General features: G+C 40.7%; 1 protein-coding gene across 1 annotated transcript in view; it reads left to right on the top strand.

Moving 5' to 3' along the window:
* Window positions 1-2721: 2721 nt before the first annotated feature.
* The window catches only part of ppp1r21.L (protein phosphatase 1 regulatory subunit 21 L homeolog), a 50042-nt gene continuing 32846 nt past the window's right edge, over window positions 2722-19917 (top strand). Inside the window, 7 exon segments of the mRNA NM_001091531.1 lie at window positions 2722-2902; window positions 4200-4268; window positions 6520-6666; window positions 7420-7518; window positions 8897-9061; window positions 11261-11319; window positions 13995-14089. Coding sequence (NP_001085000.1) covers window positions 2846-2902; window positions 4200-4268; window positions 6520-6666; window positions 7420-7518; window positions 8897-9061; window positions 11261-11319; window positions 13995-14089 — 691 coding nt within the window. The 5' untranslated portion in view covers window positions 2722-2845.

The raw sequence follows: 19917 nt of genomic DNA, 5'->3' as shown, positions 1-19917 counted from the left end.
ACCTAATGGACATGACATAAAATACAATGAGCTGCATAGGAACCTTTATTTCACTGTTTATGTTACAATAATTACTACTGATAACATTGGGCACTTACTGTACTAAAACTCATATATATATATATATATATATATATATATATATATATATATATATATATATATATATATATATATATAAATATTTGAGAAAGATTTCTAATTTTATTCCTAAGCAGAAGAACATCAGCCTCTTTCTTTCTCCTGACAACTTCCTTGACTACTTGCTGGTCAGACTGGTGGGAAACTGACCAGCAGGTGGCGCTGTTATAACAAAATTCACTCATATTAAAGGGGTGGTTCACCTTTAAGTTAACTTTTAGCAAACCTCCCAACTGTCCCTTTTTTAGAGGGACAATCCCTCTTTTGACAGCTCAACCCGCAGTCCCTCATTTGTACTGGAAAGTCCCTATTTTCTCTGAACTGAACAGCCAGAAAAAGAAACAAAGTTTCTCACTTAATTGGCTTTTAGTAGAAAGCACAGAACAGCTAACAGGTGCAAACAAGATACTTTGTAACAATTTTAAGACACAAAAACACAGTTTAGATAAGGAGAAATATTTTCAAACTTTCATAACCTGCCAAATTTTGTAAAATGAACATGGTAATTAGGGGGTGTGGCCACAGAAAGGGGCGTAGCCAAAAACATTTCGCTGTTCTACATGGGAAAACATTTTTTGTCCCTCTTTTTACTTTCAAAATGTTGGGAGGTATGTTTTAGTATGTTATAAAATGGCTAATTCCAAGCATCTTTTCAATTGGTTTTCATGATTTTTTTTTATAGTTTTACCATTATTTGCCTTTTTCTTCTGACTCTTTGCAGCTTTCCAATGGGCGTCGCTGACCCTTTCTAAAAAAAAAAAGCAAATGCTCTGTAAGGCTACAAATGTATTGTTTATTGTTACTTTTTATTACTGAATCTTCTATTTAGGGCCTTTCCTATTCATATTCCAGTCTCTTATTCAAACCAATGCATGGTTGCTAAGGTAACGTGGACCCTAGCTACCATATTGCTTAAATAGCAAATTGAAGAGCTGCTGAATAAAAATCTAAATAAATCAAAAACCTGAAATAAAAAAAAAATGAAAGCCAATAGCAAATTGTCTCAGAATATCCCTCTCTACATCATACTAAAAATGTATTTAAAGGTGAACAACCCCCTTTAACTACATGTATCCCTAAATATCTTGGAATTAAAAAAAATTAATAATGAATGTAAATAACAAAAGTGCTTAGAACAGCCCCCTCATCAAGTTTACAGTCACTTATTTGAAAGATTTACTTATCCTTTAACCCTTTTAGGTGCCCAGAGCTAAATTGTCTCTGAATGGTAAAAATGTTGCAGGGTAGACTTACTCCATGAGGGCAGATCATTAGTAAGTAGCAGAGACTTGATTTTAGTTCTTTTCTTTGCAACAGGGGCCTTCATGCAGGGGGGAGACATGGGCAATTGTTGGGCTTCCTAAATAGATCATTTATGAGCCCACTAGCTTAGATTGGAGCAGCGTTTGCTTTTTTTTTAGATGGGGTCAGTGACCTCCTTTTGAAAGCTGGAAAAAATCAGAAGCACAAAGCAAATAATTCAAAAACTTTAAGAAATTAAAAATGAAGATCAATTGAACGGTTGCTTCGAATTAGACATTGTATAACTTACTAAAGGTCAACTTAAAGGAATTCTGTCATGATTTTTATGATGTTGTTCTTATTTCTATATTACACTGCAAATAATTCACTGTACAATATAAAATGTCATTCCTGAAGCAGCAAGTGTATTTAGTTGTAATATTGGTGTGTAGGTGCATCTCAGGTCATTTTGCCTGGTCATGTGATTTCAGAAAGAGCCAGCACTTTAGGATGGAACTGCTTTCTGGCAGGCTGTTGTTTCTCCTACTCAATGTAACTGAATGTGTCTCAGTGGGACCTGGATTTTACTATTGAGTGTTGTTCTTAGATCTACCAGGCAGCTGTTATCTTGTGTTAGGGAGCTGCTATCTGGTTACATTCCCATTGTTCTTTTGTTTGGCTGCTGGGGGGGAAAGGGAGGGGGTGATATCACTCCAACTTGCAGTACAGCAGTAAAGAGAGACTGAAGTTTATCAGAGCACAAGTCACATGACTGGGGGCAGCTGGGAAACTGAGAATATGTCTAGCCCCATGTCAGATTTCAAAATCAAATATAAAAAAATCTGTTTGCTCTTTTGAGAAATGGATTTCAGTGCAGAATTCTGCTGGAGCAGCACTATTAACTGATGTGTTTTGAAAAAAACATGTTTTCCCATGACAGGATCCCTTTAAAAGTGACCCCGCCCCTTCAGCAAATAAAGGCCCGGATGTGTGAGGCCGTTGCTCGGCAGTGGTGTCCCTAGTTACGGCCGCTGTAGCTGGGAGTCCGTAACAATCACTCCTTGTGCTTCATTCCTCTCAGGAGCAGTATGAGGACACATATAAGAACGATATATCACAACTTTCAGTCACGGTTACACTTTCCCTCCGGCTGAGATTTGTTAAATGAATTAAATACCCCGAGGGCAGCGACTCCAAAGACTCACGAGCTTCTCACGCCACAACTGAGATCAACCTCAGCAGCAGCAGCAGCAGCGCTCACAGGGCGCGTCAACGCCTCTTTCCGGCTAATCTCGCGAGATGAGATTTGTGACGTCACGGCCACCCCGCGGACTTCCGGGTGCGGAAGGCGGGTACGTCAGTCAGGCAGGTCGCGGTCTGGCAGGAGCTTCATCAGAATCTACGGGTGGGACCGCGATCAACGTTGTGGCCTCGTCAGCTCCAGCCTTGTTTTACCCACAACATGGCCACTGGGGACTTACAGGGGAAATACCAGAAGCTGGCTCAGGAGTATTCCAAGGTAATTATGTTTCTGCCAATTCATCTGCTGCTTCTGCTTTACATTAACTTCTACTCTCTCTTCTACAATGGCCTCATCTAAACAACATTTCCATTGCTCTTCATTTCTTATATCTTTTGGATTACTTGCCTTTTTCCTCTGACTCTTTCTTTCCAGCTTTCAAATGGGGGTCACCGACCCCATCTATAAAACAAATGCTCTGTAAGGCTACAAATGTGTTGTTATTGTTACTTTTTATTACTCCTCTTTCTATTCAGGCCTCTCCTATTCATATTCCAGTCTCTTATTCAAATCAGTGCATGGTTGCTAGGGGAATTTGGACCCTAGCAACCAGACTACTGAAACTACAAACTGGAGAGCTGCTGAATAAAAAGCTAAATAAGTCAAAAACCACAAATAAAATAAAATGAAAACCAATTGCAAATTATCTCAGAATATCCCTCTCTACATCATACTAACAGTTAATAAATAGGTGACCAATCCCCTTTAAGGCAGTGGAGCTGTTTAAGGAAATTTATTTTGACTTTACATTTTTAGAATGAACTAGAGTAGTAGACAGTGTTGTTCAAGGGAAATTTGCATTCGGTCCTCGTTTTTTATTTTTAATTAAATAGCTGCCCTTCACCAGTTAAATGGTTGCCGAGGTCCAGTTTACCCTAGCAACCAGGAAGTGGTTTGAATCGGTGACTGCAAGGTGAACAATACATTTCTAGCCGTAAAGAGCATTTGTTTTTTTAGATGGGGTCAGTGACCCCCATTGGAACGCTGGAAAGATTTTTTTTTTTTTTTATATAAAAAATGAAGACCAATTGAAAAGTTGCTTAGAATTTGCTCTTCTATAATATACTAAAAGTTAACTTAATGGTGTGAACCACCCCTTTAAAATAAATCTTCCCTAAAATTTACTATTGACTATAGAGATTTTTTGTTCACCTTCCAACATCTTTTTAAAGTTCAGACCAGGTGTGTGGCCGTTTTTCTAATGTTTGAACTATAACTAAAGCAGCTCTGAGATGGGGGTCGCTGACCCTTCAACTGTTCTAAATTGATACATTTGCAGTTACAGTTTATTCTGTTTGTCCCTGCTGAGCAGAATCCCTGAGTGTCATTAAAGGCAGCTGTGCAACTATTGTATCAATTCTATTTCCCACAGGTACTGCTGAAAAATATACTGACTAATTGTATCAACTAAATGTATTAAATTGTAACAGTTCCGAATCAGAGTGTAATGTCGTATGTTGTATAAAGTGATACAATCGCTGTTGTTGCTAATGTGTAATAATTGCCTTTTTTTTAGCTGCGGGCCCAGAATCAGGTGCTGAAGAGGGCAGTTGTGGATGAGCAGGCCAATGGCACAGCACTAAAGGTAACCCTGAGCTTTCAGTATTGCACTCGATTCTCCTGTATTGTTTGTGATGCTACAGGCTCATTTATCAACACTGGGCAAATTTGCCCATGGGCAGTTACCTATAGTAACCAATCATTGAATAGCTTTTTAAAGCCAGCTGCAAGTAGAACAATGAATACAACAATCTGATTGGTTGCCATGGGTTACTGCCCATGAGCTTATTTGCCCAGTGTTGATAAATGACCCCACTGTCTCTAGAAACACCCCATTTATTTTGTTCACTGTCTAGGAATGGGTAACCCTTCAGCTTGGTGCAATAGAAGCCTTTGAATTCAGTGATCACAGTGTATTTGGTCATTGAAGGGATCATGTTTTGCCAGGAACAAGCTTTATACCTCTACAGATAGAAGCAATGCACCTTTAAACGTTGCCCTTTCTACTACTTAAATATCTCCCCAAAAACCTTTCCATTCATTCCATTACCCAGAAAAGATACTGCTGCAGCACCTCTTTGTTGCAAAAAGTGAGAAGTTGAATATATTAGGCCAGACAACCAGGCAATGTTTTGGTCTAAGCAGGCCATACACAGGTCTTAAAAGCTGCCGACATACCAAGTCGGCAGCTTATTGGCCCCTGTATGGGGCCCTCCGACAGGTTTCCACGATAGATATCTGGCCGAAAGTCAGCAGATGTCAATCGGACGGGACTAAAAATCCCGTTGGATTTTTTGTCCGTTGATGCGATCCGACCGCCTGTTTACCATCGCTATGATTCGATCGTTGGGCCCTAGGGCCTACGATCGGATCAGCCCGATATCGTCAACCTCAAGGTGAGCATATCAGGGAGAAATCCGCTCGTTTGGCGACATCACCAAACGAGCGAATATCTCCATGTATGGCCACCTTTAGAGGCTTGAGAAAAGGCCAGACTAAGCCCAAAACATTGCATAGTTGTCTGGCCTAATAAATTCAACTTCTCACTTAGCAACAAAGAGCTGCTGCAGAGGTATCTTTTCTGGTACAGATATGGGACCTGTTATCCAGAATGCTTGGGAACTGGGGGTTTTCCAGATGACAGATCTTTCTGTAAGTTGGATCTTTGTGCCTTAAGTCTACTAGAAACTCATTTAAACATTTAATAAACCCAATAGGCTAGTTTTGCTTCCAATAAGGATTAATTATATCTTAGTTGGGATCAAGTACAAGCGACTGTTTTATTATTACACAGAAAAAGGAAATCATTTTTAGAAATTTGGATTATTTGGAAAAAATGGAGTCCATGGGAGACAGCCGTTCCCTAATTCGGAGCTTTCTGGATAACTGCTTTATTTAACCCCTGGTAAGGTTTCCAGACAGCTTTGCACCCAGCTCACAAGGTTAAATGAGGTGGTTGAAACACAGACAACTTCTATTAATTGGGATATTCATTCCATTACCAAGCTGTGCATTACTCTGCACTCTGTGTTGTGCATGTCAACAAATCCCTGGTTAGAAGCTAGGCAAACCTGACCGGGAACTGCAGAGTTGTGAAAGATTCGGCCGAATACTGAACTTTATCTGAATCCTAACTTGCATGGATCTGAAAAGGAAAAAGTGGGAAACATTTTCTATTACTTCCTTGTTCTGTGGTGCAATTTCCCTTCCTGCCGCTAATTTATATATGCAAATTAGGATTGGAATTCGGTTTGGTTTGACACATGGATTCGGCCGAATACTGAACTGAATTTGAATCCTAATTTGCATGGATCTGAAAAGGAAAGAGTGGGAAACATTTTCTATTACTTCCTTGTTCTGTGGTGCAATTTCCCTGCCTGCCGCTAATTTACATATGCAAATTCGGATCGGAGTTTGGTTTGGCACAAGGATTCGGCTGAATCCGAATCCTGCTGAAAAAGGCTGAATCTTGAACGGAATCCTGGATTCGCTGCATGTCTAGTTTTAAGAGAACTGGAGCACCAGCCCAGGGTATTGGTTAAGCAGTTATAATCACTGGGGGTGGCTAACATTTTGGCACCCCCTGTGATTGGTTCTCCTTTAATTAACATAATATTCTTAGATTTTTTTAATTACATTCAGGAAGGCAAATGATAAATAAAATATGGTTCCTGTTTTGAATGTTGGCCAACCCAGAGTGATTATTCCTTTCCTTCATCTTAAAATTGTTTTTAGGGGCCGTCAACTTTACTTTACATTTATAGCGGAAAGCCAAAAAAAAATTCAACTGACGTTTTTCTTGGTCGTCTCACGTGTTTTCTTTCTTCTGATTTTAGGAGCAGCTGAAAATGAAGGATCAGTCGCTGAGGAAGCAGCAGCAAGAGATGGACAGTCTCACTTTTAGAAACCAGCAACTGGCCAAGAGGGTGGAGCTGCTGCAGGACGAGCTCTCGCTAATGGATGTTAAGGGCAAGAAAACCAAGGCAAGGCCTCATTAATCTGTGTCTGTGACAGAATGCAAGAGCTTCCATTATGCCAAAGGATTAGACGTGTGCCTCGTTAGCTGTTTTTTGGAGTACTAAGGGTTTAACTCGGCACATAGATCAGACGACACTCTGGATAAGATAAGAGATATTTATTGCAACCGGTGGAGATTCTACAATACCTAATACATTTTGGAAAAGGCTCCCTTAATCATAGGATCACAAATAGGTGATCATCACTAGTTAACATAGCAGGGACCTCTGCTGGGCGCCACTTAAATCAACAGCCCATAATATCACAATTGCAAATTACATTGATATTATACCTCCCAACGTTAAAATCACCCTTTATTATACACTCTAAAAAGCAAAGAAGCAAGAAAACCCATAAAAGGGGCAAAAGGCTTATCCTTAAAGTCCCCTCCTATGTTTTAAGAATGCCTGTCTTGGAAATATACTGAAGATACTATGTCCAAAAAGTATGTAACAAAAGTATGTAGGAAAATGTATTGAGCATCCGAAAGGGCTTATGAGCTCAAGATAGTAAAAATGTAAATACACAAACAATGAAAATTCATATTAATATAAAGATCATGCCTCATGCTCAAACCCCTGGGAACTCTGGTATCCAACTTGAAGAACCAGAAAGCCTCTCTTCAATTTAAGGGGTGCAAAGTGTCCCCACCTTTAAGAGGGATTCTGTCTCAGCCTTTGTGAGAAACATGAGTTTAATGCCCATTATTTGCTTTACAGAAGAACATGGATACCTCTCAGCTGAGCCAGGAACAGAAAAGTGTGTTTGATGAAGACCTTCAGAAGAAGATAGAGGAGAATGAGCGCTTGCACATACAAGTAAGTGGGGAAAACAAGGACTTTCATTCCAGTGTTTGAAACCACCTGGAATGTTTAACACAGATGAAGGCCTGGAGGTTGGACAAGATGTAAACCAGTTTACCACCCGTGGGTCATGGAGTTTGGGCTGACTTCTGCAAGAGGTTTCCATTTTGTGGGCGGTTTCGGGATGAGTTCTTTCCTCTGCTGTGCCACCCGTGACCTTAAAGGAACAGTTTGGTATAGAAACTGGGTAAATAGATGGACCGCAAAATAAAAAAAATGATATAATATAGTTAGTTAGTCAAAAATGTATAAAGGCTGGAGTGACTGGATGTCTAACATAACAGAACACTACTCCACTGTTGCATATCACTCTATACAATGCTTTTAAATCTGTACACAGGAGCTTTCCATTTTCTGATCTTGATTGGACTGTCAGTAACACTGCCCATGCCCTGTGAGCTCTGGGTGGATGCTGAGAAGCTAAGCTCAGTTATCTCTGGAAATCATCAGAACATTAGCAGTCAGTGGGGTTACATCTGTCATAGTATATGATGCCACAGGGCTAATTCTGAATTAATTCTGGTTTCTATGCTGCCATGTTATAAGAATATACTGTATATTGTATATGTACATAAGCACTAGTAAGAGCATGAGCTGAGAATCGGCAAAACAGAAGATCTTTACTGCTAAATGACTGCTCCGGCCTTGGGCTGCTACTAAAGGCATAAACATACGGTGTAGAATTTTTAAAGGAGAAGGAAAGTAATTTTATGTTTATGCTGATTCCTTCTGCCCAGCCGAACCGAATCCTAATTTGCACATGCATATTAAGGGTGGGGAGGCAAATTGCATAACTTTGTCACAAAACAAGGGAATAAAACGTTTTCCCCTTCCTATCCCTAATTTGCATATGCAAATTAGGATTAGGTTTGGTATTCAACCAAATCTTTTGTGAGGGATTCGGTGGTTGGGCTGAATCCAAAATAGAGGATTCAGTGCATCCCTACTTACCTGACACCACAGGCCGGTGCTCCTATCAGCAGAAAACTGCATCATCCTGGGGTTCTTCCAGCGAGCACAATGGAGCAATTTTCTTCTTCACTCTTCAAATTTCCTGGGGCAGAAGCATGCGCATTAGAATGAAATAGCAGCTTTTTCATTAAAGTTCAGCTTTTCTCTCTACTGTGCATGCTCACCCACGAGCGAGAAGCAATAAGAGAATCGATCCGTGGTGCCCGCTGGTAGAACCCCGACCCGTATAAGTATAAAATGACTTTCCTTCTCCTTCAGTTTTTTGTTAATGTGTAGACATTTATATAAGTGTTTTGTTAAAAAGATGGCATTGGATTAGCGCTACTGCTTACAAGCATTCCTTTTGTATCTCACTATATAGTTTTTTGAGGCCAGCGAGACGCACAGGCAGATGGAGTCTGAGCTGACAAGCCGGTTGCAAGAGTTGGAGACAAACACGGCACAACACCAGGCCGTGGTGGATGGACTGACCCAGAAATACATGGATACAATTGAAAAGCTGCAGGGGGACAAAGCAAAGCTGGAGGTAAGCAAACACCATACGTTTCTCTAATCACTGCTATCCCGGAAACCCATCCAACAGATATGACACCACTTCCTTCCTGAAATGTGTGGGCTTCATACAAAGTGTTGCTGAGTTTGCTGTGTACAGATTCATTTGTGCAGACACAACTGCATAGTACCCTCTGCTGGCGACATACAGAAATTATTGTAGACGTTTGAGTTTATACCCACAGATTTATTTGGTCATTGACTATAAAGATTTAATGCCTCATTGTTGACAATTGTTTTAGAAATAGTAGTGAAAAGACCTCTTGTCTCGGATAGCATTCTTAGAAACTAATTGTATAGTCGTTCCTTTTTTCCTTCACAATAACCCCTCTTGAGCCCTTTACAATGCCCACCGAAAAAATGCTAATTGTCTCACATACACAGTATGCTGCTTTATACCTAATGGCTGACCACTTGCAGCAGCTCTGCACATGCTAATGAATCATAGAATGTCCGAGCATTGCTTAAAAGCTGCTCAACCCCATTTATGTTTAAGTAGAACTATATATTCTAAAGTAAAACTTAACCAACAATTTACCCATTAAACAGTGTAGGTCTCTCTAAAAATATATTGCATAAAACAGCTTGTATATCAAACCCTGCTTCAATAAACCATTTTCATAATAATATACTTTTTTTAGTAGTATGTGTATAGTGCACACAAGCCAACCAAGAGCTCAAATACATGTTAGGTCACATGAGCCAATGGATGGACTGCATTTTTCTTATACTCCCACATATCTTCCTGTTAGAGTTGCTGTATTTCTGGTCAGGTGATCAGACCATCACAAAACTGGGGCTCAAGTTTAAAGATGTAAAAGGGCAATATTTACACCAAATTTCTCCTTGAAAAAATGACCAAAAGATTCACTCTAAACCTGCCCATACATGCCTGGATGTGGTTGGCAGATATGACAGTATGGACTGTAGGTCTGGACTGTGTGTTGGCATCAGTGAGCAGAAAAATTGTAGTAGTAGTAGTAGTAGTAGTAGTAGTAGTGATGTGCGATCCGGCCAAAAATCCACTGGAACTGCAGGTTTACCCACGGGTCGGTCGGGTTTGGGCTGGCTCCTCCATTTATAAATTCGAGCCTGCCTCGCCCCTTTTGTGACATCACTGCAGGGGCAGGCGTGGGTATTTAAATGAAGGAGCTCAGTGCAGGTTTGGTGAGGGCAGGTTAAGGTAGGGTGCGGGTCCAGAAAATCTGACCCGCACATCACTAGAAGGTAGCCATACAGCTTGAAGGGTGTCCATCCATTTGACCCACAGGCTGATTGTTAGGATACTGTGAACTATAGATCAGTGTATGTCCACCTTAAAGGGATACTGTCGCAGGATAACGTTTTTTTAAAAGCAAACACACTTTTTTTTTTTATAATTAATTTTGAATTTGGTATGGGCCTAGACATATTGTCAGTTTACCAGGAGCCCTCAGGTCATGCGACTTTTCTCTGATAAGACTTCAGTCTTTCTTTACTGCAGTACTGCAAGTTGGAGTGAAATCACCCCCTCCCTTTCCCCCTATCGGCCTATGAACAGAACAATGGGAAGGTAGCCAGATAGCAGCTCCCTGACCCCTCTGCTGAAGGATTTGTTTGCATTCTAAAGGTGCTACCTAGTCCCACCTAGTGGTAAACAGGAGAATAACGCCAAAGCTGGGAAACCCCTGCTTATTCCTGCAAAAACGACCCATGTCGTGGAATAATACAATGAGAGGGGGAGGAACAATATCTGTCTCAAATCAGTTCCATCCTGAAGTGTTAGCTCCTTCTCAAAGCTCAGAATCGGGCACAATGCACTAAGATGCCTCCTCCACACCAATATTACAGATAAAATATACATTTGTTGGACATTTTAAATGGTAAGAGTGAATTATTTGCAATGTAAACAGTGTCATTTAGAAATAAAAAGTGAACCATAAAAATCATGACCGAATCCCATAAAGAAGAAGGAAAGTTCAGATCACTGGGGGATGTTCAATGTTAGGCCCTAGGGCCTTGCTTATCTCAAATAAATGAGAGAATCTGAAAGCGATTCTCGTGTGGGCAGATCCCCCACCAACTATGGTCTCTACACATCCAGATATAAGTAAAACAATATATATATCTCTGCACTTCAGAAAAATAAATATTGGGATAATTGTACTAATTCTTGTAATTGTGTATTATCCAGGTGAAGTGTCAGGCTCTTGAGAGGGAAGCGAAGGATTGCAGGCTGAGGACAGAAGACTGGTGAGTGTACAGTTCTATATCTGATGGATCATGGGGGAAGAAAGACTTTCTGCTTTGTCAGGTTGTTGACATTTCAAATGTCGCAGGCATTTCACAAGCAGAACAAAATGACTTTTCGTGTTTGTGTGATTTGCCTGAGACATTCAAGTGCACTTAATCTGCATTCATGGCTTTTAACGATTGCTCAGTGGCCCTTCATTAACAGTCTGTTTGGAACGAGCTGTCCACATTCACTGAAATGTAAAATATTATTCAGAGGGTATTTCATGAGTCCAGTATATGAATCAGTCCTTGCACTGAATAAGCAGGAAACAGCTTCTCGCCCCCAGGAGCCCACTGTAATGGATAAGCAGCAGTTCTCCCACAAAATTCTGGATCAGACAGGATTTTTCCCTCCATCACCCCCTTTTAATGCATCTCAAGGCTTCTACCCCATCAGCTATTCATTGTATCCAAACTTCTGGAACGTCTCATCTTCTCCCCTATTACTAAATTTCTCTGCACCAATAATCTGCTTGACCCCATACAGTTTGCCTTTCCACCTGCACACTCCAGAGATACTGCCTTATGTAGAGTTGTGACTGATCTCCAGAATGCCAAAGGCCATTACTCTATTCTCATTCTCCTGGACTTGTCTTCTGCTTTTGATACTGTTGACCATTCTGTTCTAATGCAAGTTCTCCATTCATTTAGTATCCATGATCAAGCTGCAGACTGGTTCTCTCCATACCTTTCTGACGGCTCCTTCTCTGTTACTCTTGCAAACAAATCCTCTCCCCCTGTCCATCTTAATGTGGGGCTGCCTCAGGGTTCTGTACTTGGTCCTCTGTTCTTCTCCTTGTACACTTTCTCTTTAGGAGACCTTATATCTTCATTTGGCCTTAAATACCACCTGTATGTCGATGACATTGAAATATATTTAGACACCCCCTCACTTACCGCTGATGTTCAGTCCCAGATGGCAGACTGCTTAGTAGATATCTCTTCCTAGATGAACCAACTCCATCTCAAGCTCAACTTGACCAAAACTGAGCTCATGGTCTTTCCACCCAAATCCAGCCCTTCTCTTCCTTTCACCATTACTAGTGATGGCATGACCATAACCCAGATAAAGGAAAACTATACCCCCCAAACAATGTAGGTCTGTATCAAAATCTATTACATAAAACAGCTCATGTGTAAAACCCTGCTTCATGTAAATAAACCATTTTCATAATAGTATATACCGTAGTTTTCTAGTAGTATGTGCCATTGGGTAATCATAAATAGAAAATTGCCATTTAAAAAAAAAAAGGGCCACCCCCTGGGATCGTATGATTCACTGTGCAAATCATACCGTACTTGTTAGGTCACATGAGCCAATTAACAGACAGAGTTGAGTCTTTTGCTTCAACACTTCTTCCTGTTACAGTTAGAGCTGCAGTATTTCTGGTCAGGTGATCTCTTCCTGTTACAGTTAGAGCTGCAGTATTTCTGGTCAGCTGATCTCTTCCTGTTACAGTTAGAGCTGCAGTATTTCTGGTCAGGTGATCTCTTCCTGTTACAGTTAGAGCTGCAGTATTTCTGGTCAGGTGATCTCTTCCTGTTACAGTTAGAGCTGCTGTATTTCTGGTCAGGTGATCTCTTCCTGTTACAGTTAGAGCTGCAGTATTTCTGGTCAGGTGATCTCTTCCTGTTACAGTTAGAGCTGCAGTATTTCTGGTCAGGTGATCTCTTCCTGTTACAGTTAGAGCTGCAGTATTTCTGGTCAGGTGATCTCTTCCTGTTACAGTTAGAGCTGCAGTATTTCTGGTCAGGTGATGTCTTCCTGTTACAGTTAGAGATGCAGTATTTCAGTGCAGTATTTCTGGTTAGGCGATCTCTTCCTGTTACCGTGAGAGCTGCAGTATTTCTGGTCAGGTGATCTCTTCCTGTTACAGTTAGAGCTGCAGTATTTCTGGTCAGGTGATCGCTTTCTGTTACAGTTAGAGCTGCTGCATTATTTCTGGTCGGGTGATCGCCTGGAAACAAGATTCAAATAATTTATATTGTGTAATTATAGTTCATTTTGCTTGACTAATGTGATAAAATAGGACTTGGAATATTTATTTTGGGTGACGGGTCCCCTTTAAACTTTGCTACAAGGATCCTCCTGCTCTCTCCTAAAGGGAACCTGCTCAACCCCAACTAAAATCCTTAGCATGACTGCCTGTTAAGCAAAGTATGACATATAAACTCCTTCTTCCAACATTCATATCCCTCACTCCTCTGTCCTTTTTTATGTGACTTGAACCTTCCAAACTGTAGATTTCAAACTGAGCTAAACTTGCTACTCGTATAGCGCAACCACCTGATGGTTATATCACTTTATTTGTAGAAATGCACTGAACCAGTGCTTATTATTATTATTATTATTATTAGTATTATTATTACTAATAGCATTTATTTAAAGTTCCAGCTTATTCAACAGAGCTGTACAATAAATGGCTGTATGCACTGCTGAAAAAAGACTATTTCTGAAATATGATCTATAACAGATCGGTAGACAATCGGTAAAGGGGTCCCCTCAAAAGAGCTTACACTCTTAAACGTTATGCTTAAACCCCACAGCATGTGACTTGTATTAGTACAGAACTGTTTTCTCTGTTCTCTCTTTGGATGAAAGAGGAGTTAATTTGCCATGTTTTCTTTCTTAGTCAGAACCAGCTGAAGACACTTCATACAGATCTGAGCAGCCGACTGGACGACTCCTTAGTCATCATCAATGAAAAACTGCCCTTTAACGACACAAGTAAGTATAGTGAGTGCAAGCTTATGTGACGGCAATTAATTGTGGCTAGAACAAGTTGGAGGTGCAGAATTTGAATTTTCAGTAGACTGACTGACTCATTGGGCATCATCAGTAAGAAAATGTAGGGTCTGCTTTTGAATCACTGATCAGTGCCCATCAGCTTTAGTAGTTTCCACAGAAATTGTAATTCTTTTTAGTGATGATTTTTTGCTTTAAATTTGTTGCTTAAAATCCCTGTGTGAAGACATAACAGAGCTACCCCCGAGAGCATTCCGTGAAAGTCTATTTTTAGTACAGTTTATTTACTAGTAAGTTACTACAATTATGAAATACAGAGAAAGATATTTTTTAATAATAAAGTACAAGGAAACCATTAACCCTACATGCAAATAAAGCAAGGATTTGTTAGGCTAATGGCACACAGGACATCTTAAAGGAATTGTTCAGTGTTAAAATAAGAACTGGGTAAATAAATAGGCTGTGCAAAATAAAAAATGTATCTGATATAGTTAGTTAGGCAAAAATGTAATGTATAAAGGCTGGAGTGAGTTGATGTGTAACATAATAGCCAGAACATTACTTCCTGCTTTTCAGCTCTCTAACTCTGAGTTAGTCAGTGACTATAAGGGGGGCCACATGGGACATAACTGTTCAGTGAGTTTGTAATTGATCCTCTGTATTCAGCTCAGATTCAAAAGCAACAATTATGACTCATGTGCCCCCCCCACCATTGTTTGCTACCTGGTAACCAATCAGTGGAAACCAAGAGAACTGAAAAGCAGGAAGTAGTGTTCTGGCTATTATGTTACACATTCACTCACTCCAGCCTTTATACATTACAATTCCTTTAAGCTCTGCTACTTGTAGTAGCTACCAAAGCACAAAGTAACTCACTGCAGGTCACTTCTAATTGGTACATAAAGTTTTTGTTTAGCATTTGACACCTGAAGTGGCACGGCTCTTGTGTTCAAGAAAGGGTGAGAACTGTGTATGTGCTACATTAGTAGGTAGGTAACTGGAGTAAGACGAAAGAAACCTGGATTAGCTAATGCCTAGCGTTATGCTAGCGGACCTTGTAGGGTAAGACTAAGGAACTTAGATTGATTGGAAAGGCTTTTATTTTCTAATTTCACTTAATCCCTTAAAGGACACATATATAGGATAAACAAAAAAAAACGAATTTTGCAGGCAAATATATACTATATAGTGTTGTTTTCACATTAAGCTAAAAATTACTATATTACCTTTAAAACACCTTTAAATGAGCTCCCTATAGATGTTCACTGGTCCGTTTTGAATGAGGGGTGGGTGTGTCCTAGCGCAGTAGGAGGGGGGCAGCCAATCACAGCCCTGAAGTCACACAAGCAAAGACCGGCTTCAGTTCCCTATCAGGTCAGCCCTGAATTCACACAAGGAAAGACTGGCTTCAGTTCCCTCTTAGGTCAGCCCAGCTGCTGATTGGTTCCTGTCCTACAGTGCAGTGTGCTGAGTGCAGGGCCGGATTTACAACCAGGCGCCCCTAGGCCGTGCGGTCCTAGCGCCCGGTCCTAGTGCCTGCCCGACAAATAAAGTAAAATAAGTAATCAGCGGAGTCTTTCACACTCCCCACAAGCTTGCCATCTCTTATGTCCAGATTGTATTTAAATTGATATCATACTGCCATTAACCTCCACACCTCGATGTTCACTCTCGCTCACTGCCGGCAGCTCCTCGGCAATCCTCAAAGAAACAAGATACAGAAGCAGTTGCATCGCGACTCTTCAAAGCACCCCTGCTTGATTTATACTTACAGGATTCTGCAGTCTCTAACATATATCAGCCCTGCTCACCGGATGATCTAGCTTGTAGTCCACTGCCTCTTGTTCCTCATGCACACACACGTGCATGCTGTTCTACTTCCTGGATCCCTCGCTCTGTCTACGGCTCCTCTGCTGGGCCAAACCAAGAAGCTTCTGCACTGGGAAGTTGTTTTGGGCAATAGAGTACAAGCCTGCCCGCACTATCTCCTGCCACTTGAGCATGCTGGAGCACTGGGGAGCTGGGAAACCCAATACTTTGCCGGCCTGGGCCTTTGTGGCCTCGCCACAAATCCTGGCCTGGCTCAGTGCCTCCTACTCCCCTGCACAGCCTAGAAATGGAGGCAGCAGCAAGTGGAAGAGATGGAGAGGACTAGAAGGGTTTTTGCAGATATTTTCAATAAAGTAGCCAGAAACACTACTTTTCTTTTTTTTTTTTTTTTTTTTGTCTCTTAGCCCTTGGTTTTTTGATCATAAAATAAAGTCCATTGTTTCCATTTTGGATTGTCACTGAAGGGATGGTTTGTAGCTTTCCAGGCAGCTTTTTGATAGTGTAGATTGGAGTTTATCTCCGCTAGTAGTTGTTCGTATGATGGAGCTCCTTTTTGTTTCCATAGTCTTGCTATCAATCTTCTCGCTGCTATAAAGATATGTATTAGAATCATCTCTGATAGCTTATCTCCTATATCCGTGTCAATTCCCAGGAGAGCCATCGCTGGTGATCTTATAAGTGTTATGTTTAGGGCTTCCTGGATTGTTTGATAAACCATGGTCCAAAAGTTTTGTATAATATTGCAGCTCCACCATATATGCATCATTGAACCCTTGTTATTACACTCTCTCCAACATAGCATACTGGTGCCTGGGTACATCTGAGAAAGTTTTTCTGGTGTGTAGTACCACCTATGTAAGATTTTGTAATAGTTTTCTATGTGGTCTGCGCAGCTGGTATATGATTTCAATCTTTTGATGGCTCCCCACCAGTCTTCTGGTGCAAATGTCTGTTGGAAGTCTTTCTCCCATTTTAATATTGCGGGGAACTTTCCCTGTTGCGATCCCGTGGATATTAGTTTGTAACATCTTGCGATGCCTTTGGGTGCATCTGGTCTTTTATTACACCAAATTTCTAAGGTTGTCCTTTCCCTAGTATGGGGGTTTGGGAACTTTGAAAGTAGGTGTCTAATCTGCAGGTATTTGTAAAAGTCTGATTTATGAATGTTGTACTCTCTTTGCAGGTGTTCAAAGGTTTTCAGCTGATACCCATCATATAAGTCCTTAAGTGTGGACATTCCTCTGGTGGTCCATGACTTCAGGTTGATTTCTGTATGTAGTTCCATCATTCTTATTGGAGTGTTGAGTGATGGGAACGGTATTTTCCCCTCAGGTCCTGCACACTCTGCCCAGCACTGCAGGCCCGCTCGTACTGTATACATGTCTATTCCTGCAGCCGCCTTTTCTGGTGTTTGTGACCATAAAACTTGTGTTAAGGAGTGGGGAGCCACACAGTCCTGTTCCAGTTCTAGCCACCTTTTGGATTGTGGGTGTAGATGCCATGCACATGTTTGGGCTAGAATGTTGGCTTTGTAGTATCTTTCTATGTCTGGGGTTGCCAGTCCCCCCTTGTCATTAGGTCGAGTCATAAGGTGTTGTGCTATTCTGGGTTTTCTGTGTTCCCATATAAAGCACGTGATAATTTTCTGTATGCCCTGGAAAAAGGATTTTGGGACCAGTATTGGCACCGTTCTTAATGTGTATAGGATTATGGGGAGGACCATCATCTTCACAATCGCTAAGCGTCCAAACCAAGAGACCATGCTGATCTTCCAAGTTTCTATTATTTGTCTAATTTTGGCAAGTAGGCCCAGGTAGTTTGCCTTATAAAGCTGTTCTGGTGTTTTTGTGAGGAATATTCCAAGATATTTCAGTTGATTCTGTTTCCAATCAAATTTGTATATGTTTTGCAGCGTCTGTTGTATGTTGTCTGTTACGTTGATGCACATGGCTTGGGTTTTGCTCACGTTTATCTTATAGAAGGACACTCTCCCAAACCATTCTAGAATATCTTGTAGTGCTTTTGTTCCTTTCTCTGGGTTGGTAATTGCTATGATAACATCATCTGCATATAGTCCTATCTTGTGTATTCTCTGACCCACTTTCACTCCCTCTATTTCCTGTGCGTCCCTTATGGTTTGTGCCATGGTTTCCATTATTAAGTTGAAAACTAAGGGAGACATGGGGCACCCTTGGCGCGTACCATTAGTAAGCTTAAACCTATCTGAGAGGAATCCTCCCATTTTTATTCGTGCTGTGGGTTTAGAGTATAGTGCAAGTATAGCCGTTAAACCCCAACCTTCTATACCGTAGGCTTTAAGAGTTTTGTTCCAGAAAGCCATGGTGTACCCTATCAAAGGCTTTCTCCGCGTCCAAGGATAGCACCAGAGTAGGGATTTTCTTTCTTTTAATTATCTGTATAAGATCAATGAAACGTCTGGTGCCATCCAAGGACTGTCTACCCTTCACAAAGCCCACCTGATCTAGGTCAATGATATCACTGAGTAGCTCTTGGAGTCTAGAGGCCAGGATATTAGCATATATTTTGACATCCAAGTTTAGCAGGGAAATTGGCCTATAGTTGGCACATTGTCTAGGGTCTTTCCCTTCTTTATGAATTAGGGAGATATGTGCTTCTAACATTTCTGCTGGGAATTGTTGTTGCTCTGCCGCATAGTTGTATAATTGTGTTAGATGTGGGGTGAGCAGGTCTATGTATGTCTTATAGTAAATGGCCGTGTAGCCGTCTGGGCCTGGTGCTTTGTGAGGTTTCAGGCGTTTAATGGCCTTGCCCACCTCCTCTTCTGTAATCTGCTCATTTAAGATTGCTTTTTGGTTTTCTGATAATTTTGGCAAATTAGCCTGGGCAAGAAATTCCTCAATACCTTTTTTTGATGGTTGTGGGGTGTTGGAGTCCCTATTGAGGTTATACAATTTCTGATAGAATCTGGCAAAACAATCTGCTATTTGTTTTGGGTTATATAATATTTGGTTTTGTTCATCTTGGCGAGATTGTATCTGTGATCTAATCCTGATGTTTTTAATTTGCTTTGCTAGTAGGTCTCCTACTTTATTTCTCTTGTAGTAATATCTTATTTTTAATTTTCTAAGGCCTATTTCCATTTTCTGCAGGTCTAAGTGATGTAATTCTTCTTTTATTTCTGTTATTTGCTTAGTAACTTTCTTTGAAGGGGAGTTTTTATTTACTTCTTGTAGTTTTAGTAGTTGTTGTTCTAAATTGTTTTTTTTGGCTGTTTGTTGTTTCTTAATTCTGGAGGCCATTTGTATGTATAGACCTCTGATCATGGCTTTATGTGCCTGCCAGTTGATAAACGGTGAGGTCTGTGAAGCTATATTAGTTTCAAAAAAGGATTCTATTGCTAACTGGATGTGTGTTTTGTTGAGCTGTGGTGTCAATAGAGCCTCATTGAGGCGCCATAACGAGAATGTTTTTGGCTGTTGGGAGTTTTTGATTGTTATGGAAATCGGGGCATGGTCGGACCATGTTATGGGCCCTATGTCTGTCTTTGTAATCCTTTGCAGGGTATACTGGTCTACTAAGAAGAAATCTATTCTGGAGTACATTAAGTGTACATGGGAAAAATATGTAAAATCTTTCTGTTTTGGGAACTCTACCCTCCAAGGGTCTAGGTATGAATGGGTTGCTATTAATTTGGCCAGTGGGGTCCCAAATTTAGTATTTTTTTTAATTTTATTGCTAGCGGTTTTACTCCTTTGTAAGTCTAGCTCCAAATTTTGAACTACATTGAAATCCCCCGCTATGACAGTACATCCTGTTTTTATCTCCTCTACCTTACGTAGCACTGTGGAGATAAATTTATATTGCCCTCTGTTCGGGGCATATATATTCACAAATGTATAGTATTCACCTCTTATTAAACCCACTACAATGAGGTATCTGCCCTGGGGGTCGCGCCACTGGTTCTGTAGCTCAAAACCAGTGTGGTTGCTAAATAATAA

The sequence above is a fragment of the Xenopus laevis genome, chromosome 5L, assembly GCF_017654675.1.
Source record: "Xenopus laevis strain J_2021 chromosome 5L, Xenopus_laevis_v10.1, whole genome shotgun sequence".
NCBI lineage: Eukaryota > Metazoa > Chordata > Amphibia > Anura > Pipidae > Xenopus > Xenopus laevis.
This window is presented reverse-complemented; position numbering and strand designations above follow the sequence as displayed.